Raw genomic sequence first — 19,318 nt, forward strand, 5'->3', positions numbered from 1 at the left:
GATTAAGTGCATTCAGTGATGGATACTTACAGGTTAGGGTTAATTTTAATTCTTACTTTGTCTTTTTTTTTCTCTTTCTTCATCATGTAAAACACTTTGAGCTACATTATTTGTATGATCTAATGTGCTATATAAATAAATTTTATCTTCTTAGGTGTTTGAACGACATAGAGGGAAGTAGGTCAAGGTAATTTCCAAATAAAAAAACAGTATAAACTTAATTGTCCCCAGTAATTGGGAACGCATCTCATATAGGACTCCCGCCTGTACCCGTAGCCGACGCTGTTCGAACAGAGCCCACGTCCCTGTCGCCAAGGATAAACAGCAGGTTCACAACTTGCTCTCTGGATTTGTCTGTTGAGCTTGAGGGTCCAACGACACGTCATTAAACGGACTCGCGACACAGCGGTGATCCGGCAGGAGTGTCTGTGAGGCTACCTTTGTTGAGTTTCTTTCTGTCCATTATAGTAAGGATGGGCTTCAGCTTCTTCTGAGTATTTACTTGGCAGGGTGTGTTCAGAAGACTGGTGGACGAAACATTAAATAAACTGATATTCATTTGACAATATTTAATACACCTAAAGGAGACTCGTGATTAAACTGTTACGTGGGCAGCATTCAATGTCAATAAGCCGTTGGCGCCCAGGTACTTTCATTTTAAAAGTTTGTCTAACCAAAGTCTCCTAACCATCTTTCGGTTGTGAGTATACAGACGAAACCACGCATTCGTTCATTTACTTAGCTTTTTTTGTTTACGAGCCCTGTCATTGCAGACAGCTCCGCCCCGCCCCGTGACGAGCGCTCCAGTAAAACCAGTGAACGATGTCAATAGGCCGTCAGAAAGGCGAGTGCAAGTGAACGAGAGTGGCGTCGCAGACCATTTGGGGAACTCCGGGGCGCTAGATTTTTTATTTTGGCGGAAAGCCTGGCGCTCCGCACATGGCTACGAGTACGCTTATAACGATGGGTCCGGGACTCGGACTGGATGAGCCTTTTTACTCGGTGCTTAAGTCTCCGCTGGCTGGACACATTGTGGAGGGAGACAGTGCTCTGTTTGCTGTGGATGGATTGAAGACCACTGGCGGCAGGCTTTTAAACGATTCATCTCAGGTGGGCACATTTTAACATCTCAGAAGTGTTAATCTTTCATGTTAGAGGGAAAAAGAAGTGCTGCTGACTAGCTGTACGTCCTACGGAGTATCGTATGGAGCTTTATGGCGTCGCGTGCTTAAATTTTTAGATAAACTGATTGTGTAGAATGCTATATTGTTATGAGTTTTTTTTTTTATTTATTTGTTTTCCCTCTGATTCAGCGTTACTCGTCTAAAATAGTTATAGTTATACCCGGTGTCCCTTTTACGTAGAGCGAGGTGCTTATTATATTTGATTGAGGACATCCGTGCAGCGCGCCACTCCCGCCCCAAGAGCTCGGTGGGTTCGAAGCGCCCAGCGCGTGTAGGGCAGGTTGACTCCGAGGTATACAAGTTTTCTGTTGCCTTTGCATAAAAACTCCAGTACTTCATAGTCAATGTATCAGTGCAAAGCATGTGGCACGTCTATGTATAGCCCCATGGGTGTTTTAATATTTCGTATTGGAGTGAAACGCCTGGATTCTGAGATCGAAAACAATGTCGGGGATGTACAACCGAGTACTCGTGTTTGTGTCTATTTAATACGAATTTATTTGGTGTGTTTGTCTTAGTTATCGGTGCGGCTTTCTAACCGTTTTGGAAAAGGCCAGTTGCCAGTTTGCTCTTTGCTTTGAATGTCACTAGGCGCTTCGCGTTTCTTGTGGAAAAGTGTGTTGAGGTGAAGTGTCGGGTTTCGGTCGCTCTTAATTAAAAAAAAAAAATTCAACAAAAAGCATTGAAACGTGGTATGGAGGTGTGTATGAAAGGTAAGACGCAAGCTGCCAACTGTATGAATTATGTATTTCGAATCAGACACGGGGCGCTGCACCCGAGCACCTGTCTCTTTCCTTAGTTAGACCCAAGAAAGTGGCCTTTCCTTGCGTCATGCGAGCCAAGATTTTTGGTAACAGTGTGTACCAGGGATAACGATGCCAGTCATCTATCCAAAGCAACTGAACTTGATCGTGCCGAGGTACGTTGCTGGTTAGCTTGCCTTCAAAGAGCTGTTTTTTCACTATATAAATTCGTGCATTGCTAACCATCCACATATTTTGGTTTTATTCTTGAACAATGCTTGATCCATATACTGGTTTCATATTATCACTGTAATATATTGCAAAGATGTAACCACAGCTGTCTTAGTTTTATCGCACTTTGGCCCTTAAAATGCAATGCTTTAGGTGGACTTTTTCTGATGATTAAAATTGTCATTGCATTTTAATCATGTTAGCCTTGTAATGACGCACCCAAGTAACCGTCCTCTGTAAAATAACTACTGATTCCGCAGACTCGCCTTCGGTTTAACTTAATGGAAGAGCAACCTGATCAAGTAACACAAACGCCACTCCCCAGTATGTAAGATTAAAAAAAAAATCACGTTTACGGGGATAGTCGTCCTACATTTAATGAAGGAGAGATGTTGGCAAGAACATAATTTTGCATAGTATGGTGGAAAACGTTCCGACAATAAAAGTATGATCCCGTAAAGTTTAACATTCGCAACAGGTTACCAATCGAATAGAGTTACGGGTTTATTTGGTTTGATCCAGCACTTGTATCTTTTGTCCAGTACTCCATTTATTCCGAATGCATTGATGTGACATGAGTGATTGAAAACGCATACCACAATTACGCCCTGAAGATGTAGGCGCTATAAATTCATTCGTTGTTCGTCAAGTAGCTCATGTAGCATAGTGCTCTGGTCACCTTGGGGACACGGGTATAAATTGTTTGGTTCAACTTTAGTCTTTTTAATTTAAAATTCGTCCAGAATGAAGGAAAAGCCCACAAGCATGGTGCATCTTCACGGCTGTATATTTTTGATCACTTTAAAACTGCTTTGGCCGCAGCTTATTGGTGGTGTTTTATAAACGTTTGTGTGTTTTTTTTCTTAATACGTATTACTTTGACAAATAACTTTACGCAGCGCATCTGTATTTTTGTAACGCAGACTGCTAAAAATAGCAATCGAGTTTTTGTTTGACTGCACAAAGCAAGTCTTGGCATAGGAGAATGCGCCCTCTTTCCCGGTGGGCCCAGGTTGCTAGAAGGGAGGGGCATGTACTGCACACCTATGAGGGAGTCTTGTTTTCTCGTTTCGATTTCTTGCCCTTCTTGCGTATTCTGTTAAACGGACGCATTCAGTTCTGTCCCCAAAGTGAAAGTGCTATGCGGCGTTTCCACACTCAATTTTATAATAGGGTCGTTCCTTAAGTTTTAATCTGATAAACCCCTCGTGAGTGACCCAAAGAGGGTATTGTAGGCCCAAGGCCAAGAAGTTCAACTTTGTTTCCCGATTTTAAATAGTGAGCGGCTGCGTTAGGATTTTTGGTTTGACTTTTTTTGCTCGTTGTGCAGTCGAACCCACTTGGATCCCACCTGTTAGCCGCTCGCCCAGGAGACGTGGATAGTAGCACGAGTGGTAGGAAGCTGGCACTGGCTGCTCAACTCTCCTCTCCATTCCACCCCGACCTTAGCGCCCACGCAGTGCCCGGAGAAGTGACGAGAGTCGGAGAGAGACGCGACTAAACAACAGCTGGAGTGTCTAAATTCAGCAAAAGCTAACCGCAGCGAAAAGTCTGTGCAACCCGTCCTTGCGTGTACACGTCTTATTTCCCTGTTTACGCAGCGTGTCACTCGTGGGTGTTTTGTGAATGTTTAGCTGGTGTTTCACCGGACCGATTCCCCCCCACCCCCCCAGTAAGTCATCAGGTTGGTGAGTTTACGCGATCGTCCCAAGTGTTTTTTTAACAAGAGAAGGGGGAATGTAGCAGAAGCTCATTGAAGAGTACCTGATAAATGTTTAGCTGGTGACTCGACTTGGTAACAGATCAGCCTCCTTACACCCACACGCGTTCCTGCACTAGCTTGCTGAAAGGTTGTATTAAAAATGTCCAGGGTATAGGGTTACACTTTTACGGCGTGACATTGAATAGTGTTCATCCAGTGTAAAGTGTTTATTTTCTAACCTCAGTGATGAGCAGAATGCTGGTAATTTCCAAGATATTTAAGTGCCTCATGATGCTGGCTTGTGTCGGCATTGTTGTTGCTAGGCACCCTCATGTGTTTGGGAACAAGTGGCAGTGTCTCCTGTTTGGGGCAGGGTCTCCTAATTTCTTTTAAAAGAACTGAAGTGCTCACTTGAACAGTTACTTCTGCAAACTGGTTTTAACGAATCGGATGTATGAGTACAATTTTGTTTTGCATATTTCCGTTAATCTGTATGGTGTCAAAGGTGAATTAAAAAGCCATCCATATTGTCCTTCCAGAGAAATGTGCCCTATAGGGCTGTTCTGGGGACAGTGGGGATGTAAGATCTTATTCCTCTGTAGCATCTAGGAAATTGCCCTAACCTGATACTATTTGTGTTAATGTACTTTATTTGTTATGTGTTTGTGCGTGTGAATGTATATATGTATGTCAGTATATCATTACTATTCATTCATTTTAAAGTCTGGTTGAGTTTGTGTTAGTTACACTATGCAAGGAATGTCTTTCAGATTTGCACTACATTAGAGGTCTTGTTACAAAATCCTATTTGTATATGAAATTGAAAGATACCATGATTCTAAAGTCACTTACACATCAGTCAACTGTATCTTCCAAGATGCCATACAGAAACTTCATGAAGTGTGCTCTCAAGGCTAAAGCTGATGTTTAGGCAATTCAAGTTTGACCCATAAAAGCTTTTTTTTTTATATATAGACATTGTTTTCCTTTCGTTCATGCTTTTTCCCCCCTACAGTTAGTATGTTCATGTTAATAATTAATCTGATTGTAATATAATCCATTTTATAAAGAAGCATTCTTGTTACCATCACAGGTTCAAGGTATTGCATGCATATTTGCTGTATTAGTTAAAAAAAAATAACCACAAAAAGAGTACAAGTGTTAAGATTTTTGTAGGAACATTGGCTTCAATTTCCCTTTTTTCACTCTAGACTTTATAGAATTAAATAATTGTAAAGTACAGGATAAGAAGTCTAAAGCAGACTTATGGGTGGCTTGAACTCATGATACATGAAACAATTCTTTTCTTGAATTTCATTAATTCAGTTTCTAAACCTGGACAGCAAAATAGTGAAGTAGCAAGTGTTTCTGGACTTTCCTTGCAACCAAGATAGGTTCAAACTTGCCACATCCCACCCTATTTGAACTAGAATCAATATACACAGGTTTGAGAGAGTGCACTTTTTTCCTTACCAAGATTGCTAGTGTGCCCTGAGTTGGACTGTTGCCTGCTTATTCTGACACCATTCCTAACTCTCCTGGGATATTCATTCAATCAGTGTGCTAAAGTGTGATTTATTTTATTTTTTCTTTTAGTTAAGTAACCTTACTGTAATGTATACTCCCACCAGCCTGGAAGACCAGCCCAAGAGAGAGAATTGAATAACAGCAAAAATATGCATAAAATCATGAAAAATAACAGTATTAACTAAGAATGAAGCATCATTTACAGTAAATGAAGGTCATCCTTCTTTGTATTCTTGTTACTTAGACTTATAAAAGATTAAGAATTTATTGCCTCCCTTGGACCCTAAGTTGGATTTAGCAGGTTTGAGAATGTTACACAATAATGAAACTAATTTTCCAATGGCATCAAGCTGAATGTGAGGTTTGGGGTAACTTTCATAATTTAGTTGACTCAATACAAACAACTGTTGTTCAATTATGGTACACGAGATATAGTCTACTGTTAAATTATGCTACGTACTTCTAAAATTTTTATTTTTATACTGTATTGAGGTTTTGTTCTGTTCTGTGTATTGTATTGACCTTCTTCTTTTTGACACCCACTACATGCCCAACCTACCTGGAAAGGAGTCTCTTTTTGAACTGACTTTCTCAAGGTTTCTTTTATTTTTGTCCCCTGTAAGAGTAGTTTTGGGAGTTTTTCCCTTGCCTTCTTAGAGAGTCAAGGCTTAGAGGCAGGGCTTGTTAAAGCCCATTGCGGATATTGTGTGATGATTTTTTTTTTTTTTTTTTGGCTATACAAAAATTAATTGTATAAACAGTTTGCTGGAAAATGTGTGTGCTGTTTAACTGATAGCATACTCTGCTCAAAACTGTAAATAACTCGATCTGTGATCTGGCTTCATCGTAAAGGCAAAGTCTTTTTTTCTTTGTATTTCGATTGGCCTACAACATGAGTATTCCATCTGTGTATGGTTCCTACTTTTTGGTGCAAGGATACTTCTCAGCTCTGACCAGAGGCAAGTTGAGCTTATAAAACTTATTTGAAATAGCACGCTTGTAATATTTATTAATGTGTTAATGTACTAAACATGTTTAATTTTTTATTTTACCACACTATTCATAGTGAGCAAACTCAAGTGTCTTGTATAGTAAATAATATTTGATTAAGGTTGTAAGGTATACTGAGAGATGCAGACAGCTGATCATGTGGCAGGGCACTTGGAGTGGGGAAGCATTAGTAGACTATTTTGACTTTAACTTCAACTATAGAAATGAGTCACACAGACTTATAATAAAACCAATTTGTGCTTCAGTTTTTAAAATTTCCTGCTAAGATTGGAGCCTCTCGTACATTTTGAGATTTAGGTGCCCAAAAAGTGAGCACATTGAACATTCAAGGAGTCTGTTAATTGGAAGCTTTGCAGTGATTAGGAAGGAGATAAACTGTTTGTAATAAACTACTGCAGAGGTTTGTATGTAATCTTGATTTCTTCTTCTGGCTATACTGTCTGGAGATGACCTATGTTTAACCTGATTGTCATTATTTTCCCAGACAAATTCTGAGATGGAGAAGTACTTGACCCATCAGCTACTTCTTGAACCTCCAACTCCTGATGAGAAGAAGTTTCGAAGAGATGGTACTTCTGTAATGGATCAGTTCTTCAGTGATGATGAAGGGTCACCATACAGCATCAACATGAACCTTCTCCTGCCTGAAATGGCACATTTACGGTCTGGTCTGTTCAAACCCCAGAGACTACCCATGCTTCCAATCAAGACTGAACCCGTCTCCTACAGTCAGCATCACAGACCCAGCACCAGCCCCAAGCAGACCCTTCCTGAATTCACCAGTGTCTTCAGTTCTGCTGGAGGAGATGTCAATAGCATCTTCATTAAACAAGAGATGCATTCTCCTGAAATCTCACAAGAGGCCCAGTTGTTTCAGCTGTTAAACTCTCCAGAATTGGATGCATCCTTGTCTGTAAACCCAGCCGCCACTGGCAATAATGGTGTCCCTTTACCAAGTGCGGTGCCTCCTATGAATGATCTCCATGTTGCCACTCAACAGACTCAAGTGAAATCATTTCACAATCTCCCAAACAACCCTTTTTCCGTGCCAACACAGTTTCTTCAGAGAGCCCAACAACAGCACAGCGTTACCTGTTTTCCACCATCACCCCCAAGCTCTGAACCGGGAAGCCCAGATAGGCAGACGGAAATGCTCCAGAATTTCTCACCACCTCCATCCTATGCAGCTAGTATTGCCTCCAAGATGACAATGCAAAATCCAAATCTAACCCCAACACTCCAAATTCCACAGCAACCAATGCCAGTCCGGTACAACCGCAGAACCAATCCAGACCTTGAAAAGAGACGTATACACCATTGTGATTTCCCAGGTTGGTTGGTTTTACCCCCCCATCCTTCTGATGAGGCACTTTTGAAATTGTTTGCTTAAATATTATGACTAGTCAAACATTTGCTTTTCTGCTCTCTTTGAAAGTATTGCTCTGATATAATGCCATTTAATAAGTTCAGTTAAAATGTGCAACCGTAATAATATTTACTTTAGAAGTGTTAAAAGAAGAAAAAGACATTCTGCCATAGTTAAGTTAGTTGCTCAGGAAGATGTAACACAAGTGTTTCTGAAGCTGTGCCTCATGCTTACTGTTTGTTTAGAACTTAATATTTTAAGGAAAACTAAGAAAAATACATACAATTTAGCCGTAGTCCACGTGAGAAGCTTTCCACACTGCCTTGTCTTTTACTGCCAATCTCTAGCCTTATTTTTCTCTTTTTTTTTTTTTTTTTTTTAGGTTGTTCAAAAGTCTACACTAAATCTTCTCATTTAAAGGCCCACTTAAGAACCCATACAGGTAAGCTATTTTTCTGGCAAAACTGGGAGCAAGTGCATATTCAGCACTTGAGTGCACAGTAGTTAATGATTTTGTCTGTCAACTTGGTTCTCATTCCTGTAGCATGCTGATTAGTAACCCAATCTACTCTGGGAGTGTGTAACTTGCTGTGAAAATGCAGTGCTGCAGATGCTGTCACTTGTCAAGTTGCCATGTTTGACTCAGGCAAGGTTTTGTACAGCTTTTTCCTTGGCTTGGTCATGACAAAATGTGACAGACATTTTGGGGTTTCCTGTTTCTGCTTTTCTCTCATTTGGATTGTTTTCTGAGCACTTCCTCTTGACTCTCACTTGGTGTTTATATTGCATTCCCAACTCCACCCTGACAAACCTCTGTCTGTGCCTTGCCATGTTTTTCATTTTGGGTATGAAAGCAGTACTTGTTGAAAAAGAAAAAAAAAAACCTCTAAAATATCTCTTTTAGCAACATTGAAACTAAGGTATTAGGACTTGTTTCTAGCTTATTTATAGGAAGCACACGTTCTTCTGTTTACGACATTCCTGACCACCTTTTTGGGATGGGTGTAAAGCGGGAAATGATTATATTTGGCAGCTGTCTATTCATATCAAATTGTTAGCAAGGAAGGAAGCCGATTATTAATCATAAAAATCAGCCCTAGTAACTACAGATCTATATTGATACAGGTGGTTTTTTTTATGATATTCTTTTTTAGTATTACATGGAGAACAAGTGAAGGCAAGAGCCTTATCTGTTTTTTGTTAGATTATATAATGTGAAGTCCACCTTTTGTTCATATAGTGCTCTAAAAACATTTACTGAAAATAATTTTATAAAGCTAAATCTATAATTTTATTCTGTAGATGGTGGCATGTGTTTAGATGCACTTGCCATGAAAGGAGTTTTTATATTACGAATGATTCACAAGTATTCATTAAGAAAGCTGTTTCATGTTTTGTAATGCAGTTCCAATTATTTCTTTGGGAAATGTTGACACATTCAACAAACCTCCAATGATGAATCAAAACTTTGGACGACTTTTTCCCTTGCCTGGACATGGGTCACCGGGGAACCCCCTCTGGAGCCAGGCCTGGAGGTGGGGCTTGATGGTGAGCGCCTGGTGGCTGGGCCTGCACCCATGGGGTTAGGCCGGGCACAGCCCGAAGAGGTAACGTGGGTCCCCCTTCCCATGGGCTCACCACCTATGGGAGGGGCCAAGGAGGTCAGGTGCAGTGTGAGTTGGATGGTGGCCGAAGGCGGGGACCTTGGTGGTCTGATCCTCGGCTACAGAAACTTGCTCTTGGGATGTGGAATGTCACCTCTCTGAAGGGGAAGGAGCCAGAGCTAGTGCGCGAGGTCGAGAGGTTCCGGCTAGATATAGTCATGCTCACCTCGACGCACAGCTTGGACTCTGGAACCAATCTCCTTGAGAGGGGCTGAACTCTCTACCACTCTGGAGCTGCCCCCGGTGGGAGGCGCCGAGCGGGTGTGGACATACTTATTGCCCCCCGACTTGGAGCCTGTGCATTGGGGTTTACCCCAATGGACAAGAGGGTGGCCTCCCTCTGCCTTATTGGGGGTTGGAGGGTCCTAACTGTTGTTTGTGTGTATGCGCCAAACAGCATTTTGGAGTATCCACCCTTTTTGGAGTCCATGGAAGGGAGTGTTAGAGGGCATACCTTCTGGGGACTCCCTCATTCTGCTGGGAGACTTCAATGCTGACGTGGGCAATGACCATGAGACCTGCAAGGGCGTGATTGGGAGGAATGGCCCCGCTGATCTGAACCCGAGCGGTGTTTTTTTTTATTGGACTTCTGTGCTCATTACGGATTGTCCATAACGAACACCATGTTCAAGCAGAGGGATGTTCATATGTGCACTTGGCACCAGAACACCCTAGGCCTCAGTTCGATGATCGATTTTGTGGTTGTGTCATTGGACTTGCGGCCACATGTCTTGGACACTCGGGTGAAGAGAGGGGAGGAGCTGTCAACTGATCACCACCTGGTGGTGAGTTGGCTTCAATGGTGGGGGAGGATGCCGGTCAGGCCTGGTAGGCCCAAAAGTGTTGTGAGGGTCTGCTGGGAACGTCTGGCAGAGTCCCGTCAGAAGTAGCTTCAACTCCCACCTCCGGCAGAACTTCGACCACATCCCAAGGGAGGTGGGGGACATTGAGTCCGAATGGGCCATGTTCCGCACATCTATTGTTGAGGCGACTGACCGGAGCTGTGGCCGTAAAGTGGTTGGTGCCTGTCGAGGCAGCAGTCCCCGAACCCGTTGGTGGACACCGGCGATGAGGGATGCCGTCAAGCTGAAGGAGTCCTGTAGGACCTTTTTGTCCTGTGGGTCTTTGGAGGCAGCTGATCGGTACCGGCTGGCCAAGCGGAATGGGTGGGCGTGGGAGGAGTTTGGGGAGGCCATGGAGAACGGCTTTGAGGAGATTCTGGTCCACCATCCGGCGTCTCGGGAGGGGGAAGCGGTGCATTGTCAACACTGTATATGGTGAGGATAGTGCACTGCTGACCTCGACTCGTGACGTTGCGGGTCAGTGGGGGGGGGAATACTTCGAAGACCTCCTCAATCCCATTAACATGCCTCCAATGAGGAAGCAGAGCCTGGGGACTCGGTGGGGCGGATGTGGGCTCGGCTCCCCCATCTCTGGGACTGAGGTCACCAAGGTGGGCAAAAAACTCCTTGGTGGCAGGGCCCCAGGGGTGGAAGAGATATGCCCGGAGTTCCTCAAGGCTCTGGATGTTGTAGGACTGTCTTGGTTGACACGCCTCTGCAACATCGCATGTAATGTACATTTACATCTTGCCTGAGTTGCCTTGAAAGCTTGCATATTGTAATCTTTTTAGTTAGCCAATTAAAAGGTGTCATTTTGCTTGGCTTTTATCTGAGCTTAATACCCTCTTTAAACCCAAGTGGGTTTTTTCCCACTATACAGAGATATAGCTCAGATAAAAGTGAGATACACCTTTTAAAATTGGTTGTTTGCTTTGAATCTTCATGTCTGACTATTTTCTGAAGCCATATTCAGTTTATTGTAATTCTGCATAGGTTCAAAAATTGAAGCACAGTAAAGCCATGTTAAGACCATTTATAAAAGAATCACTTTGGATATTTATTCCTCTATAACTGTGGAATGTTATGTTTAGCTAACCCAGAACACTTGTTTAATATTTCTAAGTTATTATGTAAACTATATTTACATGGGTAGAAGACTTTTTTTTCCTTTTATTTTTAGAAAGCTTGAGTCATTTTGCAATACCAGTTATTGGATGCATTGTGGTTAGAATAATATTTGGTCTTAAAATCATGTTGCTGTTTCAGTCCTTTCCTCTAATTTGTCATGTGGGCCCTGAGTAAGTTCTTAATCTGTCTGTCCTTTAATTGTGACACATACACACATATATTTAAAATTTTTGGCCTAGGCATTTCTGTGGTTGGTAAATTGCTTTTAACTTTAAAGCCATCCCTTCAGATTCATATTTTGCTTTATAGCGGGTTCTAAGCTTGTTGGGTGACATCGTTATCATGGAATTTGGCTTTGTTTTTCTTAGTTATCTGATAACTCTGTCCTTTTGTCTTTCTAAATTGCTGTTTTGTAATAAAACCGATACTATGTATGCTCCTTACAGCCAGTATAGTTAGGTCATCATAGAGGTTGTTTGATTTTCAGGCATGTTATTCCCCTTCTATCATAGGGATTTGTAGTTGCATAAACTAAACAGGCACAATCAAAAGCAAAATCAATCAGTTTTCTAAATCTTCTTAATCTTGGGTAATAGGTTGTTGGAGCCAGAACCTATCCTGGTACTATTTAGTGCTAGTTAGGAATATACCTTTGATTGACATCATTCCATTGCACAGCACACTCTAATGAAATGCTACCATTAACAATCAGCAGTTAATATACTCAAAGTCGGGAATTTTACGTGGGGGAACAAAAAATTTGCAGCTATACAGAGCATATGCAGGCTGTGTCCATGTAGTGAACAGATAGTGAAACTCTGTATGTTGAAATTTTGGTGCAATAGTGTTGATCATTAACTTACTGTATTGCCTAAAATAAGTAGTAGTTTGGGGTATTAGAAGATGGATTCTTTTGAGACTGATTTTTTAACCAGTCATACTCCTTTTTTTAAAAAACAAAAACAAATTTGTTTGCGGCAATGGGTTTCATTTTCTAATTTGAAAGTAGTACACAATAGAGACATATTTGTCTGCAATAACGACAATCTTGCATGGCCTTTGAGGCAAAAACTGCTGTAGGCAAAGTTTATCTACCATTAGTAGTCTAAACAGGTTAATGCCTACTTCTTTTGTTCCTGTCTGTTTACCCACACGTTAAGTCTACCTTCAGCTATTTTAGAGATGGGGGAGGGGTTAAGAGGGGCATCTTTCACTTCAGATGACTTCATGCAATTTCTGAGAGGCATTTATATATAATCCCATGAAGATGGCCAATGAAACAAATAAGACTGTACTTTTTGAAAGTACCAAACTCGGACATAATGTGAACATTTAATTTTCCAAGGTGTGTGTGGTTTTTTTTTCCCCTCTTATTTTCTCTGTGCTCCTCCTTGGTAGAAAAGGTTTCCATTATTGCAACCATGAGTGTGCTTCATCCATATAACTTGTGAGTTAAAGAAGCAACTGCTTTTTGTTGATGTTTTTTATTGGTGCTGGTTGTATGTGCATCTTTTCTGAAGTGCCTGGTAAAACACTTTGAAGTCTGACTGGTTCCTTGTATGTTATTTGAAGTGATGTTTTGGTTAGAGAAGCAATTAACGGCAAGTATAAATGATAATCTTTTGCAGCAGCGGGGACATCCATTTGTTTTTGTTGGAGTGGCAAAATAAGCTAAACTGCCAGTTTAATAAATTCTGTACTCCTATGTCATAGTGTCTTTTGTCCTTTTTACAAACCTACTTTTACTGTACAATAAATATCAGTTTAATGGATACCTCTGGCACAATGTTCAGATGAAACGATGAAATACAATTGTGCATGTCAATTCAGTTTAAAAAAAAAAAAAAAAAAATTCAGTATGCTGCAAATCTGAGGTCATGTGTATAATGTGCCTCGTCTTCTTCGCAATCAAATGGCTGTCTGCACATGTTCCATTTTTTCACAGCATGGATTTTGAAATAAGTGTTGTGCGGCGGTGGTAGCAAATTTTCTATTTGTGGGGAAACACTGTAATTCCTGTGTTTGGCTGCAGATATGAGCATATAAATGAGACAGCTTTTACAAAACTATATAACCATGTATCTGAAAACTTATTCCTTTCCAAACCCCCTCACACTGTTAATAAAATTTATTTTTCATAAATGGTGTGGAACAGTTGTTGGAAAGCTAGAATTCTGTGTTTTATTGCAAGCATCTGTTTATTATTGTGTAACATTTGTTACCTCCACTGCCCATTTAGTTGCAGGTACCAGGGTTTAATTCCCAGCTTACTTGCTGTATGCATGTTCTCATGTTCAGGTACTCTAGTTTCCATCCATAGCCCAAAGAGGTGCAAGTTAAACTACCTGAATATTCTGAGTTTACCCATTTTGGGTTGGTCCAGCAGTGGGCTGGCATTCAGTCCCAGCTTGAGTGTTGTGTTGAATCAAGTACTGATGGAATAGGCTATGGCTTCCTGCAACATTGCCGGTGGATAAATGGTTATAGAAGGCATTTAATCTCTGATGGTCCAAAGGTCTTTTTGGAGATAAGCTACACATAATCGGTTTGCTGTCTTTTATAATATCATCGTGCACTTAAGCACTAAAGTTAAAACCAAAACCAGTAATTTTGAGCACCTAAACTGGTACTGGTTTGTTGTTGACATTTTCACACACAATTTACCAAATGCAATCCATTTTCCTAGCTCCCAATCCCAATGTAACCACCCCTTTTTTTTCTTTATTTAAATATTTCCTTACAATGTAGACGGTCACTGAGCATCATATTGCCATCATGTTTTGGGACACTAATTCTGTTGCTTCCCAAAACAATTTACAAATAAAATGAAGTTCTTGGTTATTTGAGCTCTCTGACTTACAGATGAAAATTCTGATTGAGAATATCACAAGTGAAATACAGTATGTGATTGCTTACTTACTACACTTCTATTTAAAGTTATATATGACTTGTTTGCTTTCTTTTTATTGTGTTGTGACATTTACTCACCATCTATAAACGTCTAGTTCTGGTGATGCAACACCTTTGTAGTAGTAATTCACGAACAAGGTTTTCTCCAGAACAGTCTAACATGACTATATGCCTGTTTGTATGCAATATTTGTTTTGACTTCTATGACCTGGATGTCTTTGGAGAGTCAAAAAAACGCTGCTCGACATTCCTATCATTGTGCCAGTAATAATTGGGATTGTAAATGAGTGTCTCAAAGCAGTGTCAGCAGGTCTTTGGTATTGTGGTGTTAGTGTTTTCAATGTGAAAGCAGTTTTATGTACATATGGGGGGGGAAAAAGCAAGTAATGAATTCTGCTGATGGGCTTTAAGGCTTCTATGTAAAGAATTTCAGCGTTTCTACCTGTTGCTATATGGAGACCATTTTGTGTTGTTTTTTTTTTTTTTCCCTTTCCCCCCCACCATTTTGAGCAAATAAGTTTTCTTCCAATTTCATGTGAAGGCATCGAAACATCTCACAAATGCAGGTGTGTGTTGCAACACTAAGAAAACAATTTTTGAGATACTGTCTGAAAACCTTTTAGATCTGTGTTTACTTTAAGGAGCCAGCCTCTAATTTTCCTTTAAAGCTTGCAGTTAACTATCTGAAGGAAAAGGTGGGGATTGTAACGAAATTCCATGACAAAATTATAGATTTGCTGAATTTGTAATGGTTCATATACAAGGTAGATATCTTCTGCAGTCCTTTTGAGTAACACTTTTCATGGACTATTCTTAGTAAATCTTTACTCTGACTAGTCTAAATCAGAATGAAAATCACTATTTCTAGCATGTGAAACATAACAGAATTTACTTTGGTTAGGAATACAAGACATTACCAACTAGAGACAACACAATTTCAACCCACCATTAACCCGACATTGTGCAAATCACTACACAAATACAAAAGTTTCTTGAACAAAAACATTTATAAACTTAAATAGTACTCTCAAATATAAATTCTATACAAAATAATATAATTGGATAGTACAAGTTGAGCAAGTATGAAGTCATATATAATGTAAAGCAAAACTAGAAAGATTTCTCTACCTGGCCGTCATTGGACGAATACTCTTTTGGTAGCATTTTGAAGCAAGTATTTCAATCCTTCCCTAGCTCACTATGAAACCTGAGTAATGTTATATTCTGGTTTGGCTAAAAGCTGAAAAGAATCCTTAGCAGATCAAAACAATGACAAAAGCAAAATAAAAAATTACTTGTAAAATGTTTTCAAAATCTTGCTTTTTAGAACGCCATTGTAGTGGAAAAACTTTTACTTGCTGATTTGATTGTTGACTGAATTACCTGGTTTAGTGTTCCCTGTGTGTGCATATGGATGATATACACTTCCCAGTCAGGAGAGACAGCATAATTAGATAAACTTTGTTTATCCCATGGGCATTGGGGAACATATGTCCCACCCTCCCTGGTGGTTCAGTGTGAAACTCTTCACTAGTATTCCTGTTCTTGGACTAGTCTATATTGCTTCTGCCCTGTATCTGGAAAATTGTTTTACATATAAAGGTTTTTTTATATACTGTATATAAACAAGGGATTAAAACACAAACATTTCTCTATAACAAAGATATGATACTGTGAAATTCTTTGGCACAACACCAAATATTTCTATTACTGAATATTGGGTTGTCCTAAAGGTCTGTTTTCTGTACATGTGTGCATACACTTAAGAGTCGAGTGCTTGCACAAGTGTGCATTAGACAAAGGAAAATTGATAAATATTCTAGTACATGAAAAAGCTGGGGAAGAGTATTTTTGCTGTTTGATTTTCTTAAATTGCATTAAACCCATGATGTAAACTTTTGGTGAAGTATAGATGTGGACTATACATATTTATATCATTCCATAAAACAGTAATACGTAGTATTGCAAAACAGTTTCAACAAAAAATTGACTAATATTTTAGTCAATAAATAGAAGTAAAAGCATAATATAAATTTTATTAAAAACCTCAGGCAGCATCCATGGCACATGAACTTCAGAACAGGTAATCCACCTGAAGCTAAGCCTGTTTGGGCCCGGCCATTACTGCTGTGTTGGGATGCTGCTGGTAGAGGTGTGAGGCTAGAAGGAGGAACTTACAATGTGATTAAACTGTGTGCATCCCAATGCCCCAAGGCATTGATGGGGACACTGTACTGAAAAAAAATTGTCACCGTTCTTCAGATAAGATGTAAAAATGGGGTTCTGACTCTCAGTGATAAAAGATTCCTGGGCACCTTTCCAAAAAGAGAGAGTGTACCTAATCTGGCTAAGTTGTCCATCATGGCCTGGTCAATCGGGCCCCCTAATCACCCCCTGCCCCTTTATTTTCTAACTCTCACTCACCCCTTCACCACCTAAGAAGAGCTTTTTTGTGGTGTGCATACTGGCACAAGAATGACTGCCGTTGCATCATCTAACTGGATGCTGCACGTTGGTCGCGGTTGCACTTTGAGCAATAAAAACAGTACTATGTACTTATTGATCACTACTGCTGAGCTAGGCACATAGTTTTAGAGCACACACTACCAAGGTAAAATGGACTAATTTTAGTTGAATATAAATAACATTATATAAAATATTACAAACCACAGAATAATTCTGTATGTTCTAACATTGAAAATGGAAAATTCATTCTTGTACAAGAGCAAAGTGATAGATAAAAATTCTTTTGCCTTTTTTTTTTTTTTTAAATGTGAGGCTAATTTCTTGTCCCTTTTCCATTTTAGGTGAGAAGCCATACAAATGCACCTGGGAAGGCTGTGACTGGAGATTTGCTCGCTCTGATGAACTCACTCGCCACTACAGGAAACACACTGGTGCAAAGCCCTTCCAGTGTGCAGTATGCAGCCGTAGCTTTTCCCGCTCGGACCACCTGGCCTTGCATATGAAGAGGCATCAGAATTAAGTCTTTGACTACCATGTCCCCCACACATCTTTGCAAAGTTTTCTCAGTTTTACATGTAGACTAATTAATAATCTGCAAATGTTATGTTGCCTTAGTTTGGTACTTTTTTTACCATAAGGTTTTCTTTTGGGCTGGGTGGGGGGCTAGTCTGTTGGGGAATATGGGCAGTGTAAAAAAAAAAAAAAAAAACTGGAATATTTTAGTAGTAGTATACTGAGTGTAGTGAAACTGTTTTGAAGCAAAAACTATTTAGAACTGTATTTATCTGAAGGTTTAATACAGTTGCTCGTTAGCGAGCAGATGTTTACTTTTGATAAACTATTTGCAGCTCCTACAATCAAAACACTGTACGTTTTGTGATGTTTTGACCAAAGCACTGTCAGTCATTGAGATGGTGTTTGGTAAATATACCTAAGGTCGCCGTAATGTGCAATGGAAAGGACAAAAGCTCCAGGTGGGGTTGGTGGGGGTGTGGAAGTTTGTGTGTGTGTGTGCATATATATATATATATATATATAATGTGTTTATATACTGTATGTATACATACACACTATATGTATTATATAATTGTCAATTTCTAACCAAAGAACAAAATGCAGATATTACTTGAAACAAAATAGCATGACTTTATACATTTAGTTTCTTGCTGTTGAAGATAGTTCTGATTTATTGTTTTTTTTTTTGTTTGTTTATTTTTGTTACTGCTGCTGCAAAAATAATACAACCAAAGACTTAATTTTAATTTTTTAATTTAAAATTTTTTTTTTTAAAAAGTGCCTTCCATAACCTACGGAGTTTATGAAAATAAGGTCTAGTTAATACCCAGCATTGTTTAATTTTTCAAAATTGGGTATGAGCTTTTCTCAGTAGCACCCCCAGGGCCTTCCCTTCATTCAAGGTTCTTAAAAGAAGCTTAATTGTAAACCTCACACAGGAACAATTTACAAAAGCCATCTCATTTCAAAATCACTGTCTGAAAATGAGGTTCCCTGTTCAGAAGTGTTAATTTTTAAGCTGCATATTGCAAGCGTCTTGTGCTCGCCTTCCCCATGATAAAAAGAATGTACTTGTCTGGTTTAATGCTGCACATTGCTGATTATCTTCCACTGCGGTCTGCATTTTTTCTGACATTTGGCCAAATGTCGATGTTGGCTTGCAAAGCTTTCCCGGTGATAGACATGTCTCCTTGTTTACAGACTAGAGCGTGTGGTATGTGGTACACTTTGTACTGATTTGTGTATATAAATATATATATTGTTTTTACTAGACAATGGTGAAGCCTAATCTCAGACTAGCACCATCTCTCCAAGTGCCTTCATACATAAAACACTAAAAGTATGCTGAAAGCAATGTTTATGTATTTAAAAAAAATAATACTCTTAAATAAGTTACAGCATAACCTGCATTTTCTAGTATTTTAAGACCATAACAAATCCTATATGCTGTGTTATTCATTTCTCATAATTGGTTATTTATTTCTTTTATAGTTAAATAGAAATAAATTATAATCATTGTATACAAGTAAACTTAACGCCTTAATGGAATTGTAAATATTTGGCATCAGATGTAAATATTTTTTTGTAAATTGCAATAAATGTCTTTATAATGTATCTTAAACAAAGGAGCAAAATTAGTTACTGTCCTGCTTTTTTTTTTTTTTTGTTTTGTTTTTTTTTTATTTTGTTTTTTTTAATGGCAGAGCTGCGAGGTGAAAATGCTTTCTGTAAATAAAATTTGAAGCAAACCTTCAAGGAGCTTTTATCATACTTTGTGCTTATTTATCTTGAGTGTTGATTCCAAATGAAAATTGATTTTAAGCAACATGCCTTTTCCATTGTAGATCTGGCTTTACTTGAATCTGAAAGGTTTATCATCATCAGCCCGAAACTGAGATACATTTATCTTGACTCCAAGGCAGCTGATTCTTTCAATGCAATGCTTTATCTATTGATCTAGTAAGTTAAACAATGATGCAATGCATTTATTGTAAAGAAATAAAGTGAATATTTGTAACAAATGTTTTG

The 19,318-nt window shown here is 39.4% G+C and overlaps 1 protein-coding gene across 1 annotated transcript; it reads left to right on the forward strand.

Annotated features, from left to right (window-relative positions):
- The first annotated feature begins 835 nt into the window (after positions 1-835).
- klf5b (Kruppel-like factor 5b) lies at positions 836-18,243 on the forward strand. Its single transcript, XM_039745338.1, has 4 exons — positions 836-1,110; positions 6,883-7,729; positions 8,147-8,206; positions 17,116-18,243. The coding sequence occupies exons 1-4, from the start codon at positions 940-942 to the stop codon at positions 17,292-17,294; spliced, it is 1,257 nt and encodes a 418-aa protein (XP_039601272.1). The 5' UTR covers positions 836-939; the 3' UTR covers positions 17,295-18,243.
- The last annotated feature ends 1,075 nt before the right edge of the window (positions 18,244-19,318 follow it).

Source organism: Polypterus senegalus, chromosome 2 (genome assembly GCF_016835505.1).
Source record: "Polypterus senegalus isolate Bchr_013 chromosome 2, ASM1683550v1, whole genome shotgun sequence".
Classification (NCBI taxonomy): domain Eukaryota; kingdom Metazoa; phylum Chordata; class Cladistia; order Polypteriformes; family Polypteridae; genus Polypterus; species Polypterus senegalus.